General features: G+C 42.0%; 2 protein-coding genes across 6 annotated transcripts in view; both read right to left on the minus strand.

Moving 5' to 3' along the window:
- Window positions 1–329: 329 nt before the first annotated feature.
- LOC143750016 (uncharacterized) overlaps window positions 330–22,539 on the minus strand; it is a 43,228-nt gene continuing 21,018 nt past the window's right edge. For 2 of the 4 annotated variants that reach the window (XM_077242801.1, XM_077242802.1), the window contains 7 exons: window positions 14,200–14,279; window positions 8,545–8,845; window positions 8,209–8,269; window positions 6,023–6,143; window positions 5,649–5,716; window positions 5,145–5,381; window positions 330–837 (listed from right to left, as the gene is read on the minus strand). In XM_077242801.1, coding sequence (XP_077098916.1) covers window positions 793–837; window positions 5,145–5,381; window positions 5,649–5,716; window positions 6,023–6,143; window positions 8,209–8,269; window positions 8,545–8,585 — 573 coding nt within the window. In that variant the 5' untranslated portion in view covers window positions 8,586–8,845; window positions 14,200–14,279 and the 3' untranslated portion in view covers window positions 330–792. Of the gene's footprint in view, window positions 838–5,144; window positions 5,382–5,648; window positions 5,717–6,022; window positions 6,144–8,208; window positions 8,290–8,544; window positions 8,846–14,199; window positions 14,680–22,539 lie in introns of those variants that run through there. The other 2 variants (XM_077242803.1, XM_077242800.1) reach the window with 2 other exon arrangements.
- On the minus strand, window positions 14,748–21,003 carry LOC143749987 (uncharacterized). 2 transcript variants are annotated; one of them, XM_077242739.1, is made up of 2 exons: window positions 19,683–21,003; window positions 14,748–18,698 (listed from the first exon to the last, which is right to left on the minus strand). In XM_077242739.1, exon 2 carries the CDS (start codon window positions 18,663–18,665, stop codon window positions 16,902–16,904), a length of 1,764 nt encoding a protein of 587 aa, XP_077098854.1. In that variant the 5' UTR covers window positions 18,666–18,698; window positions 19,683–21,003; the 3' UTR covers window positions 14,748–16,901. The 2 variants fall into 2 exon arrangements, with proteins under 2 accessions (XP_077098854.1, XP_077098853.1); XM_077242738.1 differs by lacking the exon at window positions 19,683–21,003 and having other exon boundaries at window positions 14,748–19,115.

Consider the following 22,539-nt stretch of genomic DNA (forward strand, 5'->3'; position numbering starts at 1 on the left):
CAGGTTTTGGCTGCCTCGGAAAACACCTGAAACATGAGGTTTGTGCAAGAGATATGAACTCTGATCTATATAAATATTTAAATACATTTAGTTCAGTGAATATGAACTGCTCCAGCCTCAACAACTCACCACAGACACTGATATATCTAATCACTAGGCTGCATTGATTATGGAATCCATTATCAGTTTACCAATCCTGATATAAATATGACTTAACTGAGAAAGCTAAGCCTAGCCGGACTGGGACATCTGGTCCAATGAGTCCTCCTCAAGACCTGTTTTTAAGTATTAATAAATAAACATTATTAAATAAAAATACAAACAAATCATTTTAGACTCTTAACATTGTTGACCGTTTTAATGAAGGTCTAACTGTTCATACAGTTTTAATGTATATGTATATTTTTTTGACATACATCCTTACGATTTGACAACATTGCACATAATGCATTAGCATGACATTATATAATGTCATTACCATGACTGTTGAAAGATTCGATTTCCTCACTGTTGACAAATAAAAAACTATGTAATATAATGCTGAAATAAATAACTGAATTCCCCTTGTAAGCAGTGAAGCAGTTGACCGTTGTTTTTGACCTCAAAGAACAATAATACTGTATTATTGAAATGCAATTATATTATTTCACACAGTCCTGTCCTTAAATTGTTTACAATCTATTACTAAAAAAATATATTAAAATTTATAAATAGGATTGAACAAAAACATCAACAATTTCACAGCTTATTTCGTAGCCATCAACAGACGGAGGTCCAGCTACTGGAGTTTTATTAAGATGAACTGTTTCTCTGCTCATCAAACAACAGACATTTTATCTGCACAAAAAGACAAATCAAACAACAGAGCAATCAAAGTCAATAAAATGTACAATTCTTATATAAATCACACAATAGTGAACATTTATTTGCATCATACTATTTTTATGTTGTGTCCAATAAATGCACATCATAAACAACTAAATGAAGAATAAACTTTAAGCAAACTCCGTAAAATCAGGAGTATAAGTAAAAAGTGTTTGTAGTTATAATATATACACTCACCGGCCACTTTATTAGGTACACCTGTTCAACTGCTCGATAATGTAAATATCTAATCAGCCAATCACATGAAAGGTAAGAAACTTGGTAAAGGTTTTGGCACTTGTGATGTGAAAAAAAAATCGTGGGTATGATTCGAAAAGGTTAAATGGTCCTGAAAAAAAAATAGTCACTTGTGTCAAAAATGACCGCATTCTAGTGAAAACGTTTGGTACTGCGGCCAAACAAAATCTTGTTTTTGACAAAAACTTATTTTTTGAAATATCAACCTCAAATTTGGAACACAACTAGTTTAGGTTTAAGGCTGATTTATACTTCTGCGTCGGACCTACGCCGGAGCCTCTACGCCGTAGACTACGCATTGGTTTTAATTTATACTTCTGCGTCGTTGTCCGCGTTGACGCACGCAGAGGGAGCATGCGAAACCCGAGGGAGCGGTTTGAGCAGACCAATCACAGCTCTTGCGTCCGCGTAGAATTGCAGCGTTGTTACATTTTTGGAGAGGTGCACGTCAGGGTACGCCGAAGGGTACGCGTACTACGCACAGCCTACGGCGTAGCTACGGCGTAAGTTCGACGCAGAAGTATAAATTGGGCTTTAGGGCGTTGATTTTGCAGTTTTAGAGTAAAACGTGTTTTTGAAAATATATATTTCATATAAAAATTGAAAATATATTTTTGGCATTATTCATAACAATAAACATAAAATTCTGTAACTTTTTTTAAAAGTGCAGTGTGTGATTTTTAGCTGCATCTAGTGGTGAGGTTACGAATTGCAACCAACAAAAGGTGGCCGACGGTGAAAATGGCCAACAGGAAAATGTCATCGTCTGAGACAGCAGAGAGTAGCCAGTTCAGCAATGAGGTTTCTTTACAAGGATACATTAAGAAATTATGTTTACTTAATTATTCAGTAAAACTATATGTTATTGCGAATATTATTGTTACTTGTTCATCATTGTGTCAGTGTTTTATTCGTTGAACTAAGCTTGCTTCCTTGCACGAAGAGCAACATAGTAACAAAACACGTCCGTCCGTTTAGGGCTACTGTAGAAACATGTCGGCGCATTTCAATGTAAGGGGACCCGCTGTGTATGTAGATAGAAACTGCTCATTCTAAATGTAACCCCCCTTCACCCGGGTCCCACTCGACCCGCTCTGAGCGGGCCTCGAACCTGGGTCTCCGGCATGAGAGTCAGGCGCTCTAACAAGGAGGCTAAAGACTGCAGCCCCTAATATCTGTCGCAGGAGCGCCTATTGAGATCAGACGAGTGAGGTTTACTTGCACAGCAACTACTAGCTGGCCTCCGTTACACTCACCCCCCTAACCCTCACTCCCATCCAGGTCACGGCACCAATGTAACCCCCCTTCACCCGGGTCCCACTCGACCCGCTCTGAGCGGGCCTCGAACCCGGGTCTCCGGCATGAGAGTCAGGCGCTCTAACAAGGAGGCTAAAGACTGCAGCCCCTAGCATCTGAGGTTTAGTTGCACAGCAACTACTAGCTGGCCTCCGTTACATAAGGTAATACAAATATAACGGTTCATTAAGTAAGGTCTTTATACACCACTGAAAACTTCTTTTTCAAGGTAGTGATGAAACACGTTCTGTAGCGCTGTTTGTTCGCTGTCGCCTATCGTAGAAATATGACGACACAATATGTCGACATCCATAGAAGGGGGTGCTCGCGGTTATGGACAGTGGTTAAATTGGGCCGGGGCTCTCTGGGGCTCAGCCCCGGCACATAAGCCTGCTTGTTGCAGTCAGTTGCCTAATGGAAATTGTCACATAAAATTTGATGAAAGTAATGTTTTTGAAAACATGTGTATGACAATAAATGAAAGATTATTGAAATGGCATGTCTATTTTGTCTCGGCAGAGCTGAGAACAATCGGAACACGGCCGTATTCTTGTTCAGCAGCCGCTCGCGCACACACATCTAGGTGACACGGATAAATGTACGCAGCAATATATAATGAATATTCCTGGGAGATCCGTTGTTGCACGGGATGTGGAAGCGCGCAAAAGTTCCAGAAATGTACAAAAAGTGCCCTGGCCTTGAATGACAAGGTAAGGAAAATAAGACTAAATCAAAATTAAAGAACCAAGACTAGGTTGACCATGTGATTTTTCTCAGGAGATGTTTTGAGCATTTTACTTCAGACACCGGATTATCAGCAAACTGCAAGCGAACTGCTAGCTGAATACTAAAAATAAACTAGCAATATATTCAGTCAGCATATTTGTATTTGATCCGTGTGAATTACAGAAATATAAGACTTGCTAGACTTACATTTAGCTACCAAGCAACTTTTCCACAAGGATAGATTGATTTTATTTTTGTGACTTGTGCATATCTTGATGAGAAATGATGCAGAGTAGGATGTGTGTGTGTGTGTGTGTGTGTGTGTGTGTGTGTGTGTGTGTGTGTGTGTGTGTGTGTGTGTGTGTGTGTGTGTGTGTGTGTGTGTGTGTGTGTGTGTGTGTGTTGTATGTGTGTGTGTGTGTGTGTGTGTGTGTGTGTGTGTGTGTGTGCTACAAGCTACTGTCATATGCTGCACTGCCCCTCATGTGGCACATTGTATGGGTCACTATATATCATAACAAGGTAATACAATGTGTAATCAAGTGATGACTGATTAACAGTAATGTAAATGTCCTAATACCTGTTGATACTACAACAATGCAAAGTATATGCTCTTAACCTTGCAGTTTTTCACATATCATGTAATACTCAGTTTCTCCATTTCTTTGCACAAAACTCTCCAGAAAGTGCTATTTAATGGTTGATTTTTCACACCAAAAAATCACGGGGGGGGGGGGGGGGGGGGGCATGCCCCCGGACCCCCCTAGGGACAGAGCACCCCCACATAATAAATCCCAATTTAACTCCTTGTTATGGAGATATAAGTGTCTCATTCTAAGGTAATAAAAACATAATAGTTCATTATGCAAGGTTTTTGTACACTACTGAAACCATAGTTATGGATCTTATATTGCATTTCTGTCCTCAGAAATATTACACATTGCACCTTTAAGTTCACTTTTTTAAACTTTTTTCACTTCAGCCATAATCTTCCAAGTGTCATTGAAAAGAGATTAAAATTAAGTCTGTGCTCTAAAGCATTCAATATTTACCACAGTTTAAGTTGGAAAATTCATTTTCAGGTCTATGCTCAAAAAGTTAATAAATAATAATATAATTAAGTACCATAAAATCCCCTAAAAATCCAAAATATTTAATTAAAAAAACATGATCAAACTAAAATATAGTGCAATCATTTCATTGAAAAAAAAACACAGTCATTTTTGACTGACACGCGAAGAGCACCAGAGGGTTAAGTGACTTTGAATGTGGCATGGTTGTCGATGCCAGAGTATCTCTGATCTGCTGATTTTCACACAGAACCCTCTGGTTTACAGAGAATGGTCCAAAAAAGTTAGCGGAAATGCCTTGTTGATGCCAGAGGCAAGAGGAGAATCGCCAGACTGGTTCGAGCTAACAGAAAGGCAACAATCACTTAAACATTTACAGCCGAGGTCTGCAGAAGAGCATCTGTGAACGCACAACACATTGAACATTGAAGCAGATGGGCTACAGCAGCAGAAAACACTCCCGGTGACACTCCTGTCAGCTGAGAACAGGAAACTGTGCTACAATTAGCACGGTCTCCCCAAAATTGGAGAATACATTACCTAGTCTGACGAGTCTCAGTTTTTGCTGCGATATTCAGATGGTTGGGTCAGAATTTGGTGTAAACAACATGAAAGCATGTTGTATCACAGTTTAGGCTAGGGGTGGTGTAATGGATATTCTCTTGCCACTCTTTGGGCCCCTTAGTAACAATTCAGCATTGTTTAAAGGATTACTAGCAAGGTTTACCTAATAAAGTGGCCACTTAGTGTATTTACTTCTTATGTTATAATTATGAAAGACTGAATTTGGACTTTCATCTCATAAATATGACATGATTTTTTTTGCAAAATATTTTTATTTATTTATTATTAAAGTCTACAGTATACAGTGTACGTACAGTAAGAAGTGCACTAGTATTCCCTTTTGAACACAACTGTGTGTTTACTTACTTCATGCCAGCGCAGTGTATCAAGTGGCAGCCCAAGATGGCAGTGAGGACAACAGCTGACAGAATCCATGGGCTCCTCCTCATCTTCCCCCCTCTTCATCTCGCTTGGCCTATCAGTGTCCCACAGGGGGAAAGATACAGAGCGAGAGGAGTGGGCTACTCCAAAATGAGGCCTAGGGTCTCTCTGGTAGTTCAAGCGCTCACCACTGGGGGGCAGTGTTTGATCTTCACTGTCCACCTGCAGTTAAAACAAAACTGTTACTGAACTGCCCCATCTAGTGTACAGATACGGGAATGACACGTTATATTTTGCAACGCTAACTCTCTCAGCTACATAATTTACAACCAGCTGAGTTGGTTGCAACAAGATCCTGAAAGCATGCCAGGTCAAATGAAATCTAACCCCTGAGTCTATCTAGTGTCAAAAAGGATGACAAACTAGATCATTAATCTATTAACAGCATGTCCTATTACACATATTAAAAACACAAGCTTGTCACTGTACCTGAGGTATGTTGAGGTCTTCAGTGGGTTGAGATTTCAAGCAGTACCAACAAAGTTCAAGGGCAACTCCTGTAGTGAAGAGCACACTCATTAACTTAGGCTTCTTTGTGTGCCAACAAGATCTTTGAGCAATATTTCACTAGCTCTAGTTATAGTTTTATGTTTACTACAGAACAAACAGCCCAAAATAGCCAAAAGTAAATTAGGCATGTGTACTGGCCATTGTTTCCCATCACCACCTGAGTAAATATAATTTGCATTTCAGGGTTGAATATTTACACAAGGACAAACTGTTCAGTATTTTTAACTGTTCCTTATCCGTAATATCAGTGTAAGCATTTATCAGCTGGGTAACAGTGACAGGTTTAGACATACTCTGTGTGTGTACAGGACTCGCTGCCAAGGCCTGTGTAATGTTTGGGGTCTGACCGGATTCAGGTGTCTCCTGTGTAACACTCTCACTAACACAACAGCTCCCTTCCTCGCAGGAAACGCTCTGTCAAGCAGCACAATGAAAGAGAAGGATTAGCATAGTTTAGGAACAGTTAACACAGAACACGTTTTTGCGTTCATGTAAATGTATACTTGCTGCTTTTCAGACACAAAGTTCAAATAAGAAAATCAAATGAACTTTTAAAACTTGTTATGTGATTCTTCTTAATTTCACTGCGCTGTCTTGCATTTTGCATTGATTTTTAATTGTTTTATGTAAACATGCGAACTGGCCCTCACTTTTTAAGACGCCAAGTTAAAATCAGTAAACAGGGAAGACGGGGGCTGCATCCGAAATCGCATACTTCTATTATAGGGAAGAATAAAGACAGAATTTTTTAAGTAATTGATGAGGTTTTAAAGGGCAGTCAGATCAGTTGTGAAGACAATGCTGAAAGCTAGCGGTGAGAATTATGAGACCTTAAACAATGAAAACTTTTGTGTTGTTTGTATAGAGCCATTTGGCAGCTCAAATTCAAAGGAAATGTGGGTCAAATGTACCCAGTTTCAGGGCCCACCAAGCCTGCACTATTCATTTGTCACCATTGTGAATCTGATTGAGAATATTCACACATAGATAAACTAAACAGACAGTGTTTTTTACACAGGTGCAATGGAGTCAAGTGTTCATAAGCATCCATTTTGTTAAGGAATTTTGTCCTATTAAACTCATTTACACACATGTGTACACACTCCTGGGTCTTTTTACACACTCCTGGGTCAAACAGAATGTGGATTTGTTCAGTTACAGAGATAGAGCCATTGTTTGGATTGTTCTTTTGGATTGTTTCATTGAACATATTCCACAATAAAAGGTTAAAGATATTGCATAATGTGGGCTCTGTTTTTGCATCTTTTGTTTAGTTGAACTGTTACTACTTAGCCTACATCCTACCCCAGTATAGTGAGGTTGTAACAAAAACACACCATGTATTTGACATCAACTCAAAAGGGCTGTTAGATTCTTACAGAGGTTTGAATTTATGTCTTTTGTAGTAAACAAATGTGGGTAATTTGTATAAATGTTTGAGCACTCAAAAATTCAGTGAGTTACAGATGCTGAAGCAAAAAGTGTTAAAACCATTTCTTTCCTACATTAATAAATAAAAGAAGTTAAACTTTTAAAAAGCGTCTCGAGATTGTGTTCTCTTTCATTTCACTGTGCTTTCTCGCGTTTTGTGTTGTTGTTTTTTAAATTGTTTTATGTAGCCTAAATATGCGCGCTGTGAAGTTTAATCAAGTAAAAGTTTAACGTTGTTAATATAAAAGTTTAAAACGCGTCTGACCTTGAGTTCTTTTACGTTTCACTGCCCTGAGTTTCGCGTTTTTTAAACGCCAGCACCATAGAGTGTAAAGGCCAGAACACATTCTGTGTGATATGCTCTTTCTGACCAATCAGAATCAAGAATTCTAGAGCGCCATGTAATAAGCAACAATGTCAACAAGTTAATCTTAGTTGAAACTGTATGGAATTATAATCATTGAAACTGAAATATTTTCTCTCTCTCTCTCACACACACACACACACACACACACACACACACACACACACACACACACACACACACACACACACACACAAACGCACGCACACACACTGTCACACACACACACACACACACACACACACACACACACACACACACACACACACACACACACACACACACACACACACACACACACACACACACACACCACACACACACACACACACACACACACACACACACACACACACACACACACTAATATAATACAACTAATATAATTTAGAGAATAATGCCACATGAAAATCCCTTAAGGTGATGATACACAGGGCAACTTTTTGAGCAATGTTGCTGGGTTGCCGTCAATGGGCAACCAGATGGGACACAGGGCCCACAACCGATCTAAATCATCCAGATATAAGTTTATTGCCCATTTTCAATGGGAAAGTGCCCAAGCAACAATCGCTCGGCAAGATTGCCCAGCAACATTGCACAAAAAGTTGCCCTTTGTATCATCACCTTTAGTGTCATCATTATGAATCTTTGCACTTATTGGTCCATTGATAAAGAACAACTGACCTGCTGCTGTTGATCCTGTGGAGAGTTTTGTTCCTTGTTGCTGTGATCACTCGAACTCATTCTGTATTTGTGTAAGAAAGACTGAGTGTAGAGATTAAAAGCACATGTTGTTTTTGTTTATTTTTATATTTGAATAAAATCCTTAACTTCTCCTTACACAGTGCCTAGACGGTCTAGTCTCAATTCCTGCTATTTACCCCTCACCGGGAGGTTATCAATTAATCCATCTGTCTACGAATTACACTCAAGAGGCTTGAGTATCCCCAGCCGAGACCTTTTAAAGCACTCTGACACTTGCCAAAACATCAGCAATTAAGTGTTGTGGAGCTCACTTACCCCACTTGGGCCGCTTGGTCGTCATTAACCATCCCCGCCATCTCACTGACCTCCCGTTTCCGTGGGACAACCTCTTTTTGTTTTATCCGCTCTCTAGTTCTCTCTCTCTCTAACCCCTTCTTTTCACGAAACGGAAACTGTGGCTATTCAATATTTGATGAATCTCAATGGCTCACAAGCAGATTTGCTGTAAAGAGTGACAGCAGTGGAGCTCAGGTGTCAGGCCTCATCTGCCTCAGTCAGTCAGCAGTCTGGACTCCCCAGCTGAGGATAAACACCCCTGAGGGACATTTTACCCCATCTGCCACAAAAACACTTGATGTAAACATCAAATGGATTACGCCCTAGAGACAAGAGGTCTGTTTGCACACACAGTGTGGACATAATATAGTACCAAAGAGTGAGTGTGGGGGCATGTGGAGCAATATCTATGAGTGTGTGTTCAAGTGTTGTCCCTGTGGGCTTTTAGAAAATAGACTCTCTTTAAGCACACTCTCTTTTACATTCTTTTAAATTAACATTTAATTTGTCTCCTAACAATGTCTGACAGTGAATATGCATAACTCACAAAAGAATCCTGTCATTTGTTCTGCAATGATATTACCGTCACATCGTATATATTGTTTAATAACTTTCTGGTGGCATTTTATGACATTTTATCTAATAGCTACATTTTAATGTATTCTAAATACGTGCAATATTTAATTAGTACTTTTCACATAATTTATTAAAATTACTTAAAATATTGAGTTCATACCTTGGCAAATAGACTAATATATCTGATTATCTTAGAAAACATAAAAATGTAAAGCATTATGTGTGTGTGTGTGTGTGTGTGTGTGTGTGTGTGTGTGTGTGTGCGTGTGTGTGTGTGTGTGTGTGTGTGTGTGTGTGTGTGTGTGTGTGTGTGTGTGTGTGTGTGTGTGTGTGTGTGTGTGTGTGTGTGTGTGTGTGTGTGTGTGTGTGTGTGTTTTCCTCTTCCCTGTCATTGTAAGTTCGAAACCTTAAAAATGCTCCCTTCTAAAGACGTATTCCAAAGGCATCAAGGCACGTTCAAATCCAATGTTAGCTTCCTGTCTCCTGAGATACCTACATATCTGATCGAGTTTTGAAGGCAGCATAGATGTGCCCTTCGCTGCCTATGATATCCCACAATCCTGTGGTTTCCATTCTGTGACAGTTTAGTAAAGATGAAAAAGTAAAGAGAAATTAAAGATGACATCTGAAAGTCACGGTTGGTGGTCAGGTTGAGTCTAAAAGTACGTTTATGACCAACATTTTCAACTTCTGATCGCATTTTAAGTGAGAAATGACTATTGTAGTAATTAAATATTTGGTTCGTGAGGTGCCTTCGTGCGCAGGTTTCAAGGTTTCCTAGTGTGTGCCAATTTGCCTGAATCATGACTTGACTTGTTTCCGTATCTATAGTTACTGATTAGTTTCACCTGCATTTCAGTTAGCTCCCTATACACTGTTTATTTAAGCCCTTCGTTCTCTTGGTTCTTTGTTATCCAGCGGCTGTAATATATAGGCATATATACTGAACAAAATTATAATTTGTTTATAAATGCAACACTTTTGTTTTTGCCCCCATTTTTCATGAGCTGAACTCAAAGATCTGAGACTTTTCCTATGTACACAAAATTTTCTCTCGATTTCTCTCAAATATTGTTCACAAATCTGTCTAAATCTGTGTTAGTGAGCACTTCTCCTTTGCCGAGATAATCCATCCACCTCACAGGTGTGGCATATCAAGATGCTGATTAGACAGCATGATTATTGCACAGGTGTGCCTTAGGCTGGCCACAATAAAGGGCCATTCTAAAATGTCTTATCATACATCACAATGCCACAGATGTCACAATTAGCGTGCAATTGGCATGCTGACTGCAGGAATGTCCACCAGAGCTGTTGCCCGTGAATTGAATGTTCATTTCTCTACCATAAGCCATCTACAAAAGCGTTTCAGAGAATTTGGCAGTACTTATAACCGACCTCACAACTGCAGCCCACGTGTAACCCCACCAGCCCAGGACCTCCACATCCAGCATCTTCACCTTCACAAACTGTCGGAAACCGTCTCAGAGAAGCTCATCTGCACGCTCGTCGTCCTCATCGGGGTCTTGAACTGACTGCAGTTTTTCGTCGTAACCAACTTGAATGGGCAAATGCTCACTGTGGCGAGGGACTGCCGAGGGACGTGAGAGAACGGCGCGAGGCCGGTGGTGCGATTGCTAATGAGCAACACCTGTATAGCACACCGGTCTCGCATCTCTCACGGAGGAGCGGAGGCATAAAGGGGGAGCGACGACATTAATGATCGAGAGAGGAACAGGCCTGATTTTAGTTGTTCTGGTTTTTGTATTTGTGTTTTATTTTAGCCAGCAGTCGTCCGCGAGGGGCTGCTGGCCGTTATGTTTATTTTGAGTAAGCCAGCAGTCGTCCGCGAGGGGCTGCTGGCGGTATTTTAGTTTGTTTCTTTTATTTTAAATAAAGTTTGTTAAATGTTCGCCGGGTCCCGCCTCCTTCTTCCCTGAACATTGTTACACTGGTGCCGAAACCCGGGAAGAGGGAGGAACGCGCTGTCAGAGAGTCCTCGCCGCTGTGTGGAATCCGCGGTGCCATCGAGCATGGTGCGCGAGTCGCCGCTGCTCGCCGTGGGCCGGAGCCTGCTGCCATCCGCCGGGCAGGGGAGGAGCAGGGACCGGGGGACTCGCGGCCATGGACGCTCGAGGCGGTACCCTGGAGTGAGTTGCCGGGGGGACGGCCGAGCTCGCTGCCGGCCGCCTGGGAGTTGGAGGGGCGGCTGCCGTCCGGGAGGGAGCGGGGGAGTCGCAGCCGCTCGCCGTGGGCCGGAGCCTGCTGCCGTCCACCAGCAAAGGGGAGGAGCAGGGAGCGGGGGACTCCTGCCGTCTGCCCTAGATCCCAAGGAGCCGTCGCCGTCCACCGGGCGGCGGAGGAGTGTCGAGCCGTCCATCGAGGGCTACCCAGCGTCACCGCCAGACACCGCGGAGGAGATCGCCCAGCTGGTGGAGGACCATGATGGCAGCGCGTTGTGGGAACCGGACCATGTTTTTTTTTTGTTTTTTTTCCCCTCTCTCCCCTCTCTCGATCTGTCGCTCCTCATGCTTCCGTCTCCGTTTCCCTCGGCTTGTCGGTCCATACCCCCCAGGGATCGCCGCTGCCGGGGGGGGGGAGTAGGCACAGGCTCGTGGGTGCCCCCCCCGGCCTGTGAGGGGCAATGGGGGTATGTGGCGAGGGACGGCCGAGGGACGTGAGAGAACGGCGCGAGGCCGGTGGTGCGATTGCTAATGAGCAACACCAGTATAGCACACCGGTCTCGCATCTCTCACGGAGGAGCGGAGGCATAAAGGGGGAGCGACGACATTAATGATCGAGAGAGGAACAGGCCTGATTTTAGTTGTTCTGGTTTTTGTATTTGTGTTTTATTTTAGCCAGCAGTCGTCCGCGAGGGGCTGCTGGCCGTTATGTTTATTTTGAGTAAGCCAGCAGTCGTCCGCGAGGGGCTGCTGGCGGTATTTTAGTTTGTTTATTTTATTTTAAATAAAGTTTGTTAAATGTTCGCCGGGTCCCGCCTCCTGCTTCCCTGAACATAGTTACATTCACATTCGATGGCATCTGGCCCTTTGTAGAGGTGTTCTCTTCACGGATGAATCCCGGTTTCCACTTTACAGGGCAGATGGCAGACAGCGTGTATGGCGTCATGTGGGTGAGCGGTTTGCTGATGTCAACATTGAGGATCGAGTGGCCCATGGTGGCGGTGGGGTTATGGTATGGGCAGACGTATGCTATGGACAACGAACACAGGTGCATTTTATTGATGGCATTTTGAATACAATTCGGGTGAAAGAGTTTTGTTTCACTGTAACCACGGTTGGTAAGCGTCACGTCTATGTCAATGTTCATGTTTTTGAGTTCATGCCACGCCATGCTTTTGTTTTATGTTTGATCTTGTTATGTTTGTAAATAAACTGCACTTGGGTTCTCTCTACAACTTGACTTCAGTGGAATACTTTACACTGGGTCAATTAAATGTTTAAATCTTCTTTTATTGTGACAAAAAAGAAAACATTGAAATCTATTACTTTTAACCCCTGGGACAAAAAAAGTGGCCATAGCTGGAGAAACGCCCCTATATATGAGAGTGTTCAGTGCTAGAGGAGGCAGGCAATGAGCTTGTTACTCTGAAGGTGGTCCACCACTTTACAGAGCTGCTGGATAAGTACTAATAGAGGGTGAGTCACTCAGACCTTCACCTTTATTCTCTCGGTTTCACTCGCTCCCTCCATTCTCTCTGACTCTATCAGCTCCTCAACCCTCTTTACCTCCCCCATTTCTTTTTTAAATGCGGCAGGCACCAACCCAACCGGCAGATGAATGAAATGTTGTTGTTTTTCCACTCACAGTTAACCTTCTGCAGGTGTTTCTGCAGAGCCAATCGTTCGTGATCAACACTTTTTAGTAGAATCAGGGTACTATTAGTTTGCGTGGAGCAGACATAGTCATAATACACAGTTTCTATACTTCTATTTGCATCAATACACTTCGGAAAAGATAACCAGCCACATTAATCAGACGTCACTTGATAGTTATGGCATTCCTCTTGTTTTACTGTCAGAGAATTCAAAGCTCTTTAATGGAAACATGAGTGCTGGTGCGTGCTGGGAGCCGAGAGCTCGACGCCTGTGCGCCTCTGCCAGTGCTGTCAAAGAGCATTCTCCCCCCGGCGGGTGAAATGGAATATTTTGAATTGATTCCGAAAGAAAATCATTTCACACGGTCTTTAATATGAAACCTCTAGTACGTGACATATTAAAGCTGTATTCCCACATATCCGCCGCCATACATTACAACATGACAGAACAAGCTACATTTGAAATCGACGAATGCTGTTTGATGCCAGAAACTGCCGAAAATGCAAAAACATCCCGTGAGACACAACGGCAGACACTGGCAATCAGCTCTTAACGGACACACTGACAGCTCTTACGGCGAGAGCAGAGGGTATAATTGAATGGTAATTACATGGTAATTATCATCATGCATAAAGGTTTGGCATACAGAAAAGGATTGGGGGGAAGAGGAATTTTTTATTTTATCTTTTTTTTTAACAACCTCTCCGAGATTTTAAATGATTCTGTTCAATTATGGCTAATCACTGAAATCCAGGAAGGGCATAAATGGGGGTTGTCTATCTACAAAGGCAGCAGAGAGCTTCAAGGCACTTTGAAGCACCTTAAAGCGCGTGTGTCACGGAGAAAGTTTCATCCGAGAGTGTTTTTTTCCCGTGCCGTGTTGTTCGGTTTGGCTTGGCAGAATGCATCATTAGAGCTGCTGTCTGAGTCACAGTCATTATCAGGCACTTTTTTACCTCTGAAGTACTGGCGCCACTGTCATCAGTGCATCAGGCTGTGTTTATGCCTGATTTTTGCATGCGTGCGAACACGAGCAACAGATGGAGAACATGAGGCCGCAGTGTACATAATGACTCGGAACGTTTCGTGTGTGAAGGTTTTGAATAGTCAGGCTTCCATTTATAGTAATTACCGGCATAACTTAACAGACTCTTTGCATATTTCACTGAAACTGTTTCAAAATGGAGGTTGAGGCAGAATGTAAGTGGCCATGACTCACCAGCCTCCGACAGCAGCGCCGTGAGACTTCTCCGCACTTATGCTCATTCACGGCCCTCTGCGTTTTTTCCGACACAAAAGCTGAAAGAAAGAAATGAGAGAAACACATCAGAGGCTCATAAACGACTGTCCCCCATAGCCACTGCACTCTGGTCACTAATGGAAAATTTTCAAGCGGTCGTCTGCAGTCGCAATGGTTAATTTGCAGTGGGATTGACCACTAAAGGCAGCTGGAGCGAAAGCCACAGACGTTTAGAGTGCATCAGTACGATAATGAACGTCTCTTTGGGGTTAAATCCCACTTAATGGCGTCCTAAACAAATGCAAGTGTAGTTTGAATTAGAGAGCAAGGTGTGTTTGCAGGTTGCCTAATGCAGGTGTTTTTTTGAGCATAATTGAGTTCTGCATTGTGTCCAAAGTCAGGGTGTGGGGGGAGTGGGCTGGTGCTGGTGTTTGTGCGTGTGTGTGTGTGTGTGTGTGTGTGTGTGTGTGTGTGTGTGTGTGTGTGTGTGTGTGTGTGTGTGTGTGTGTGTGTGTGTGTGTGTGTGTGTGTGTGTGTGTGTGTGTGTGTGTGTGTGTGTGTGGAAGAGAGGGAGAGGGTATAAGTGCTTGAGGTTCTGCAGTGGTGCATGGCAGTAGATGACTCACCCGTCAATCATGTGACTCATTAATCACTGCAGCTTTCTCTCTCCCCACCCCTCTCTTTCATTTGGTCTCAGTGTGTCTCCATGTCTATTCCCTTCACATTACTCTCCTTTTATTATTCTAAGTTCTTTTTATTAGCGAATGACTTTCATCTAGCAGCCTCTCATTGAACAGCATCATTCTCAGGAGGTTGAAAAGACGGATTTGCTTTTTGCTAGTTAAAGACGCTTGCATTCAGATCTTCTTTCACATGATTCTGTACATGTTTTGGTCTTATGTTTGGTAAATACGTTCTAAATATTTTATCTTAATAATCAGAACTTGTTCAAATGAACATGTTTGTTGCGGAACAGGAGTAATGCAGTCGTGACTTGTAAGGGTTTTTAAGAATCATAGAGCAGCATATCTGTTTCATTGGAGATCTTATCAGGCGCATAGGTATGCGAGTAATTGGAGAATAAAAAGTGTCTCTATAGTCAGTCGGTTTGTGTTTTCAGTGTTCTGTTATAATACAGCATGAGAAAATGCTTGTGGAAAATACAGATAAAATTCAAAGAAGTACTGGGCATGCTGGTTCAAACTCTCTGTGACGCCAAATGCAATTTCTGCTACAGGTGAGATAAGAAACGGCATATGTTGTCCTAGCGAGAACCCTCTGTAGTACAGAAATTTATTAATTTCTGCTCAGGATCTGATCAAAGATGTTCCAATAAGACATTTGTTAAAAAAGCTGTCTTTAATAAAATAATTGATTTTATTTTCGTTATATAGCAAAACTAGTAATCAACATGCTGTTATTTACACATTGCACACACATTTGTTTATTTGACACTGTACAACTTACAATCTGAAAGTTGACAACAACAAATTCCTTTCACAAGACAGTTCACTGATGAAAACACTTGCTATAGTAATTAAATTTGTCTTTCTTTGTTTTCTTTTTTTATTATTAATTTTTAAAATAATCACAGTTTGATCAAGGAAATTTTCCCCAAATTTGGCTTTTTTTTTTTTTTTTTTTTAAAGATGCAAATACAGATAGACGTGCAAACTGTTCACCCTCAGAGTATTCCTCACAAACTTCAGATGCTTTAAAACTCATTTTTAGGAACAAACATTATACTATACAGCGTTCTGTTGCCTCCCAAGACAAAGATTCTGTACTCAGTGGTTGAACATTGGAGGTAACCCACAGTAAGAGGGGCTTTTTTAAAATGTCTTCCAAATTTTGGCAAGATGTGAAGTTGACATTAAATCACATGTGTACAGGTATTCCACCAAGTAGATTGACAGGGCACTGACCTAGCAAAGATATTCACCATTTTGCATTTCTGTGAATAAAATGGAAGATTTCCTTTCAAGCATTGTTTACAGCCTGCATGACAGAATTCTTTTTTTTTTTTTTTTTTGTGGTGCAAGACCTGCATGCACATGGATGAGCTAAAACAGTGATCAGTATTAAGGCAATAGGAACATTGATCAAAACAATCCAACAGACCTTCAGGAAAAGCCTGTAATAATTGGACAGTTACTTGTTTGTGTAATTAGTGCCATAGCAATTATTACAGCGCCCTGCAGAGTCAAGATCTCAACCACAAGCTTTACTTTTCAATTAATCAAGTGTTTCCTAAAGAAAATAAATCTTTGTATAAACATGGGTCTCTTGCATTTGGCACCGGAAATGTTTTCATTTGACCACTTTGTCTGCTTGTATTTGTTTTCTTTTTGTTTTCTCTTTTGAGTGTTTTTTTGTCCTTTTTTACATGCAAGAGAATCAAAAACATACCTGAATGAAACCTTACAAATTCACCTGTGTATTCTCTCACCAAATTAAAATGTAAACTGCGAGAGAAACCAAATGAGTGCACGCAGAGAGGTTCTGATATAGCAGCACCGTCTCTTCCGTTCCTGATTTGGAATGTATCAAAACACAAGAGTGGAGAAGAAACACCTAACTGTCTTTTCACAGCCCTGTCACTCAAATTTCCTGTCAGCTTTTTCTCCTCACTCTTCCATCGCTTGTTTCATCGCTTCAGAATATCCTGAACTCGCGACTGACTAAAATAACCTACGGTTGTAATAAATCTTCTCAATGAAGTTCTCCAGTTCTTCATCACTTTCCTGCGGAGACTCCGGCTCATCGTACACATAGTCTGGTGGGTAGATGTAAGAAGGTGCTCTCCCACTTGGAGGAGAACGTGGTTTGGGCATGGGGAGAGCCTGGTAAGTTCGGGGATGGGGTAGAATGTAATTAGATATGACAGTGCCCGGTTGTGGGTATTGGCTCTGCGAACGTTGAGGGGCTTGCACCCATTTCCAGTCCCTCGCCTTTGGCCTGTCTCTATACCTACGGTTTGGAGGCTTCAGACCGTATCCCATGGAGTCCGCAAAGTTGTAGTCAAATGACAGAGCAGGATTTGTATAGAACCGCGGCTTTGGGGGCGGGAAGAAGACAGGGTAATAGGCTCGATATGGCTTCTGATAATAGGGGAATGAAGGATAGGCCAGAAACTGCTTCTGCGGCTTAAACCAGTAGTCCTGCTTGCTGAGCTTGCCTTTGTTTTTCTCCTTGTACCATTTCTTATATGGATCAACTTTATAAGAGGATTTCTTATGTGACTTAGGATATTGATTCACCTGAGGCCTTGGCTTGGCTTTGAGAGGAACTAGAGGGCGGAAACGAGGGGTGTTACTCGGGGGTAAATCCTTCCTCTTTTTCTTCTTCTCCTGAACATCACTGATTATTTCAACCACATCGTCAGCAGGCAAGTGCAGCTTGCTGGAGATCTCGATCAGCTTGTCGATGGTCTGGGGATCCATTTCATCGTCATCGTCGCTGTCCTCCACCTCGTTCGAGCGCTTGTCCTCGGCTACATTGTTTAGAAGAGCCGCCGCCTTCATGTCTCTCATGTAGGATGATGCTTTCTGCTTCCTGCCCATGTACTCCAGCAGCATATCAGAGGCAATGTCCGCCAATCTCTGCTCCTCCTCACGTGCCTCCTGCGCCTCTGCCTCCTGCCGACTCACCTCCTCCTGCTCTGCTCGAGCCTGTGCCTCCTCTTCCTTGCGGGTCAGAATCTCCTCCTCCTCTTCTTCCACAAAATCGAAACCATCCATGAAGTTTCTGTCGAGCTGTGATGGGTTTCTCGTTCGCTCCTCCTGCCACTTAAGCTTCTTGGTCGCCTGGGCCAACTGCTGGTTATAGGCTTTGTAGCCTTTTAGAGGTGGGAGGATCTCATTGTCTTGCAGCCCGAGGTCAATGTTTTGGAAATAGCCCCTGGCTTTGCGCTGGAGTGTGGCCACATTAGACTGACTCTGCAGTTGCCAGTCTTTAGCTGCATTCACCTCGTCCTCCTCCTCAATCTCACTTTCATCCTTTGGCTTTTCTTGCCTCCCGTTTTCCTCACCTGGCTGTACTACCTCTAATGATTTCTCTGTGTCCTGTTCAAGGTCTCCCTGATTCCTTGTTGCCTCCATTGCGAGTCCTTCTTCAGAATCCCCCTGGGTCATCTTCTCTCTAACTGGGTGGTCGAGAGCCTCAAACAGAACTGAAGCTAGAGCACTGGCAGAGTCCATATTTGAGATATGTTCCTGACCCAAGGGTTTCTGGAGCTGGCTGTCCACTTTCCTATGTGTCCAAGCAGCTCCTTCTGCTGCCCCCGGGTCCTCTTTTGCCAAGTAGAGAGCCTCATCGATGCTGCTGCTGACTGAAGATCTCTGCGGAAGTGCAGGGGCAGCCAGGGCCAGCAGGGGGGTGAGGCTGAGGAGGACTAACAGGAGAGCTGAGGTGCTGGAGGGGTAGCAACAGCAGAACATGACCATGCAGAGAGGACAGGATGGGGGAGAGGGGAGCACCTTACAAAGATAAAAAGAAAAAAATGTGATTAATCTCTGTGGGTTTTTTTTCTTAGAGCATTAACAAGACTACCGTTTATGGCGCATATATTTTAACATTTAGTTGCTAGAGCACCACAACCTGCGTGCGCGGAAATCTGCTTAACTTAATTAGTATACGATCAGATATTAAATCGTGCAGTTGTTTTACAGTACTACGAGGCCATCGAAATACATTATCACTTTTTAAATCAAATTAATTTTGACGCTTTAATTAAATTGAGTCCACACAGAAACCACGAATAAAGTAAAGATCGAAATTTCCTGAATGCCTCTTCACCGATCACTTTTTGAGACGGATTAGCGAAGCACCACAAGCCTGAATTTGGTAAATAATATAAAACTACACTGTCAGTGGAAATTGTCTTTCTTGAAAATATTCTAGACTCGAACGTATATATAAATGAAACATTATAAATTCACCTGTGCTCTCAGCAATTCAAAATGTAAGCAGCAAGAGAAAATCTACCATGTTAGTCAATCCAAACAATAATTAATTTTGTATTGTTTGTATTCATTCATATACACAGTTTGATTTTGATAAAATGAAAAGCCTACTACCGTTTTCTTCTCTCGATTTTCAAAGAATTAACTGAGCGAACTAGCCTTAAGATTTATTTTAAATCTACGCACACAATCACCGAGTATTTTGTATTGTTTAACGAAGAAAATCATAGACATCACATATCAAGTTTATATTTTCTTAAAGATACAGATCTTGAATTCTTGCAACAAAAAAGCCGTTTAGAAATTTATGAATGAAACGCTTGTTGATCGGTTGAGCTGTAGGCTATATCTTTGAATGATTGAGATTCAACAGCATGCAATCTCAAACGTAAATATCAGCGGGAAACTTATTTTTAGCCCTTTATAGCCTCTCTTTTTTTACAGGGAACTATCAACAAAATATCGGGTGAATATAAGAAAGTCAGTGCACTTACTTACCTGATTTCACGAACAAAATAGCTGGAAGTCAAAACCTTGTGCTTCTTGTATGAGGCTTGGAAACAACCGCAATCCTTAAATTCATTTATAACTTGAGTTAAAGTAAGTTAGCTTCCCAAAACAATTATTCGAAACACACTTCGGTCTGTCTTGCACTGTTGAGAGATGAATGCGAAGCGTGTATTTTTTTCAGGACCACGGACAGCGCAACTCCCATTTGTATAGACGCGTCTGGACACGTGATCGACGAGTCATAACTCCGCTGTTGACGTCAGACTCTCCATTGATAAGAATTTCGTGTCTCGTTTGAACTCGGAGGGTACGCTACGGTGCTCTGATGAATGAACAGAGATTGCATGAATGAAACAGTCTCTCCATTAAAAAACAGAGCTCTGTGGTACACAGGGAAAACACTGTTAAATTTACTCATACAGAAACTAAATCTGAGTTGATTGAACACTGACGATTTGCTGTTTTGAACATTATAGATCTAATTTTTAAAATTAGTTTATTTGCAATACATATAACGTATTTATAGGGTATACTATGTATCCAGCAGCCTATAAATTGACACTGTCAGTTACTTAGTAGACCCTTTTGGCCTGTTGATTGTTTGTGAGGTGTCCTTAATCAGAGCTGGAGAGACACCGAACGGTTGCACCCACCGTGACGCAGGCGGTTCAGCTTCACTGCTCTACTTCCGCTCAATTTCCCGAGCTCGTTCAATTTTCCGCTCTTTGTCTCCTGCCGCCCCTGACTTTCATCCATCTGTCTCTTACGTCATTCTCATGTTTTCACATTAACATGTCTTTTTTTAATTATATGAATGTAGGTACAGGTAAGCCTCAGATACTCCCTTGACCAACCAACAATCCAGAAACAGTCAAGACGTTTCCAAGAGCAACCTATACTTTGGCGTTATCTCTTCTCTTCCAATTATGCGAGATAATAATTTAGTTTAGAACCTTTACATGAATACTGTAGGTTTTAGGAATAGGCCTAATTTGAAAACGTTGGCGTGGCATTGGAGCCAACAGCAATCCGGCCAATCACAGTTTATGATTCGTGTAATTGGATTAGTTGCAGTGCTGATATTGAAGTCCCACGAGCCACACTCGAAATGGCAGCATCAAAGCTGTCTCAGAGTGGGAACCTTATTTCAATATTTTCAAAGGTTGCATCCAATAGACGCGTGTTCTTGAATTGCCGTGAAACGTTAAAAGACCCTTGCTAACCCTATTATTGTACATGTTTGCTTTTTATTTCATTTTATCACAGTTATTTCCAAATAGCCAACTTAATCAGGTTGATGAAAAAAGGTTCAAATTCTGGTGTCATTGCAGAACCATTTTTACATTTTATGTAGCCTGCCTTTTTATCATGCATGTGGTGCGTTAAAGAAATTAATATATAATGAAACATAAAAAAGTAAAAATAAAACTTTAAATTTCCAAAGAACCATAACCAGACCAATAACCATGTACAGCCAACTTTGCAAAAACTAAAATGATGAACTGCAGAACCTTAATTTTAAGGGGGGCACTTAAAAAAATAAAACAAATGGTGCGTTTACGCTCCAGAGAGTGAGGCTATATGAGCACGCCCTGATGGTATAAATATTTTTCAACAGCTATACAGTGCCAAGAAATAACTTTTGTTATTCAAGTTGACAGAGAAAATGACCTTTTATTCTTTAAAGAAAAATGCGGCATCCAACAAAAGGTTTCAAAGAAAAGCGTGAATGGCCATGAGTGTGAATGCGTGTCCTTTCTACCTTGGTGGCGAATAATTTAAGAGCTCCAAGGGCCAAGGGTCAGATTTTGATACGGCTTGGCATTATCGACTGCCACTCAGCATTAGCGCAGTTGCGACCCTTAACCAGCGCTCTCCATCCCCCGCGCTGACTCACCTCCTCCTAACTGCCGATGCACTTCATACAGGACCCAAAATGCCCACTCAAGAAGAGAATGAATACTTTATATGCTAAAACTTAGGTCGAACAAAGAGAAATGGCCAAAATAGTGGAATAAACCGGTTTTTAAGCTTTTCTTGGGTATATGGGATGATAGGAATTATTGTTCACACCTGCACAAGGAAAATATTCGTCAAGACTTTGAGGGTTCTGTAGACACGTTGGCTGCAATTATGAAAATGTATGTTAAGATGCACTCAAAAAATGTCCACCGCCTAATGGAAGTGACATAACACGCTCATGAATAAAATAATTCATACTCCCACGAGACTGAAAAAAGCATCGTCCTGGGATCGATTAATTCTCCCATTTCACATTTTACTCAGCTGCGGCTCGAGCTTAATGGTGTGTAGCCCAAGCCTCGCGCCCACACACGAGCATTGCATCTGGTTTGATGGCAAATTCTCGTAAGCGACTGCTCTCTTGAGGCTACAGACTCGGATTTGTCGAAAATGTCTGACTGAAAGGTGCCCCAGTCCGTGAGCCCCGTGGCACATTTAATCACTTGAGGTTGACGAGTCAAACTCAATAATGTGGGCTAAAATTACACGTAAATATTGACCATGAAGAACCGTCCCCATCGAGACAGTTCATTGTGTCAGCACGCGCTCTTTGATCGTTGTCACTGTATATAACTTGCGGGCAGCAATGATCTGTACGCTTTATTTATTCTTTGCAGTGTGCCATTTCAAAAATGTCGACCCAGGGGAGTGTTTGACTGGAATATCTCAATATTTACAGTTTGAACAGTTCGTAACACAGCGAATGAAGCGTACTCCGTCCTCGCATGCGTAGTCATTCATACAGCTGTTCCGCGCGCTTCACGTTAACCAAAAGTGTTTACCGGTATTGTCGCGTTGTTAATTGAAGCCTTTTGTCGTTTAA

Source organism: Siphateles boraxobius, unplaced genomic scaffold (genome assembly GCF_051911475.1).
Source record: "Siphateles boraxobius isolate OS27281-9 unplaced genomic scaffold, OSU_SipBor_1 25, whole genome shotgun sequence".
Classification (NCBI taxonomy): domain Eukaryota; kingdom Metazoa; phylum Chordata; class Actinopteri; order Cypriniformes; family Leuciscidae; genus Siphateles; species Siphateles boraxobius.

Bases quoted from the DNA above. Each gene is read 5' to 3' on its own strand.
- LOC143749987 (XM_077242739.1), bottom strand. From the start codon at position 18,665: ATGGTCATGTTCTGCTGTTGCTACCCCTCCAGCACCTCAGCTCTCCTG.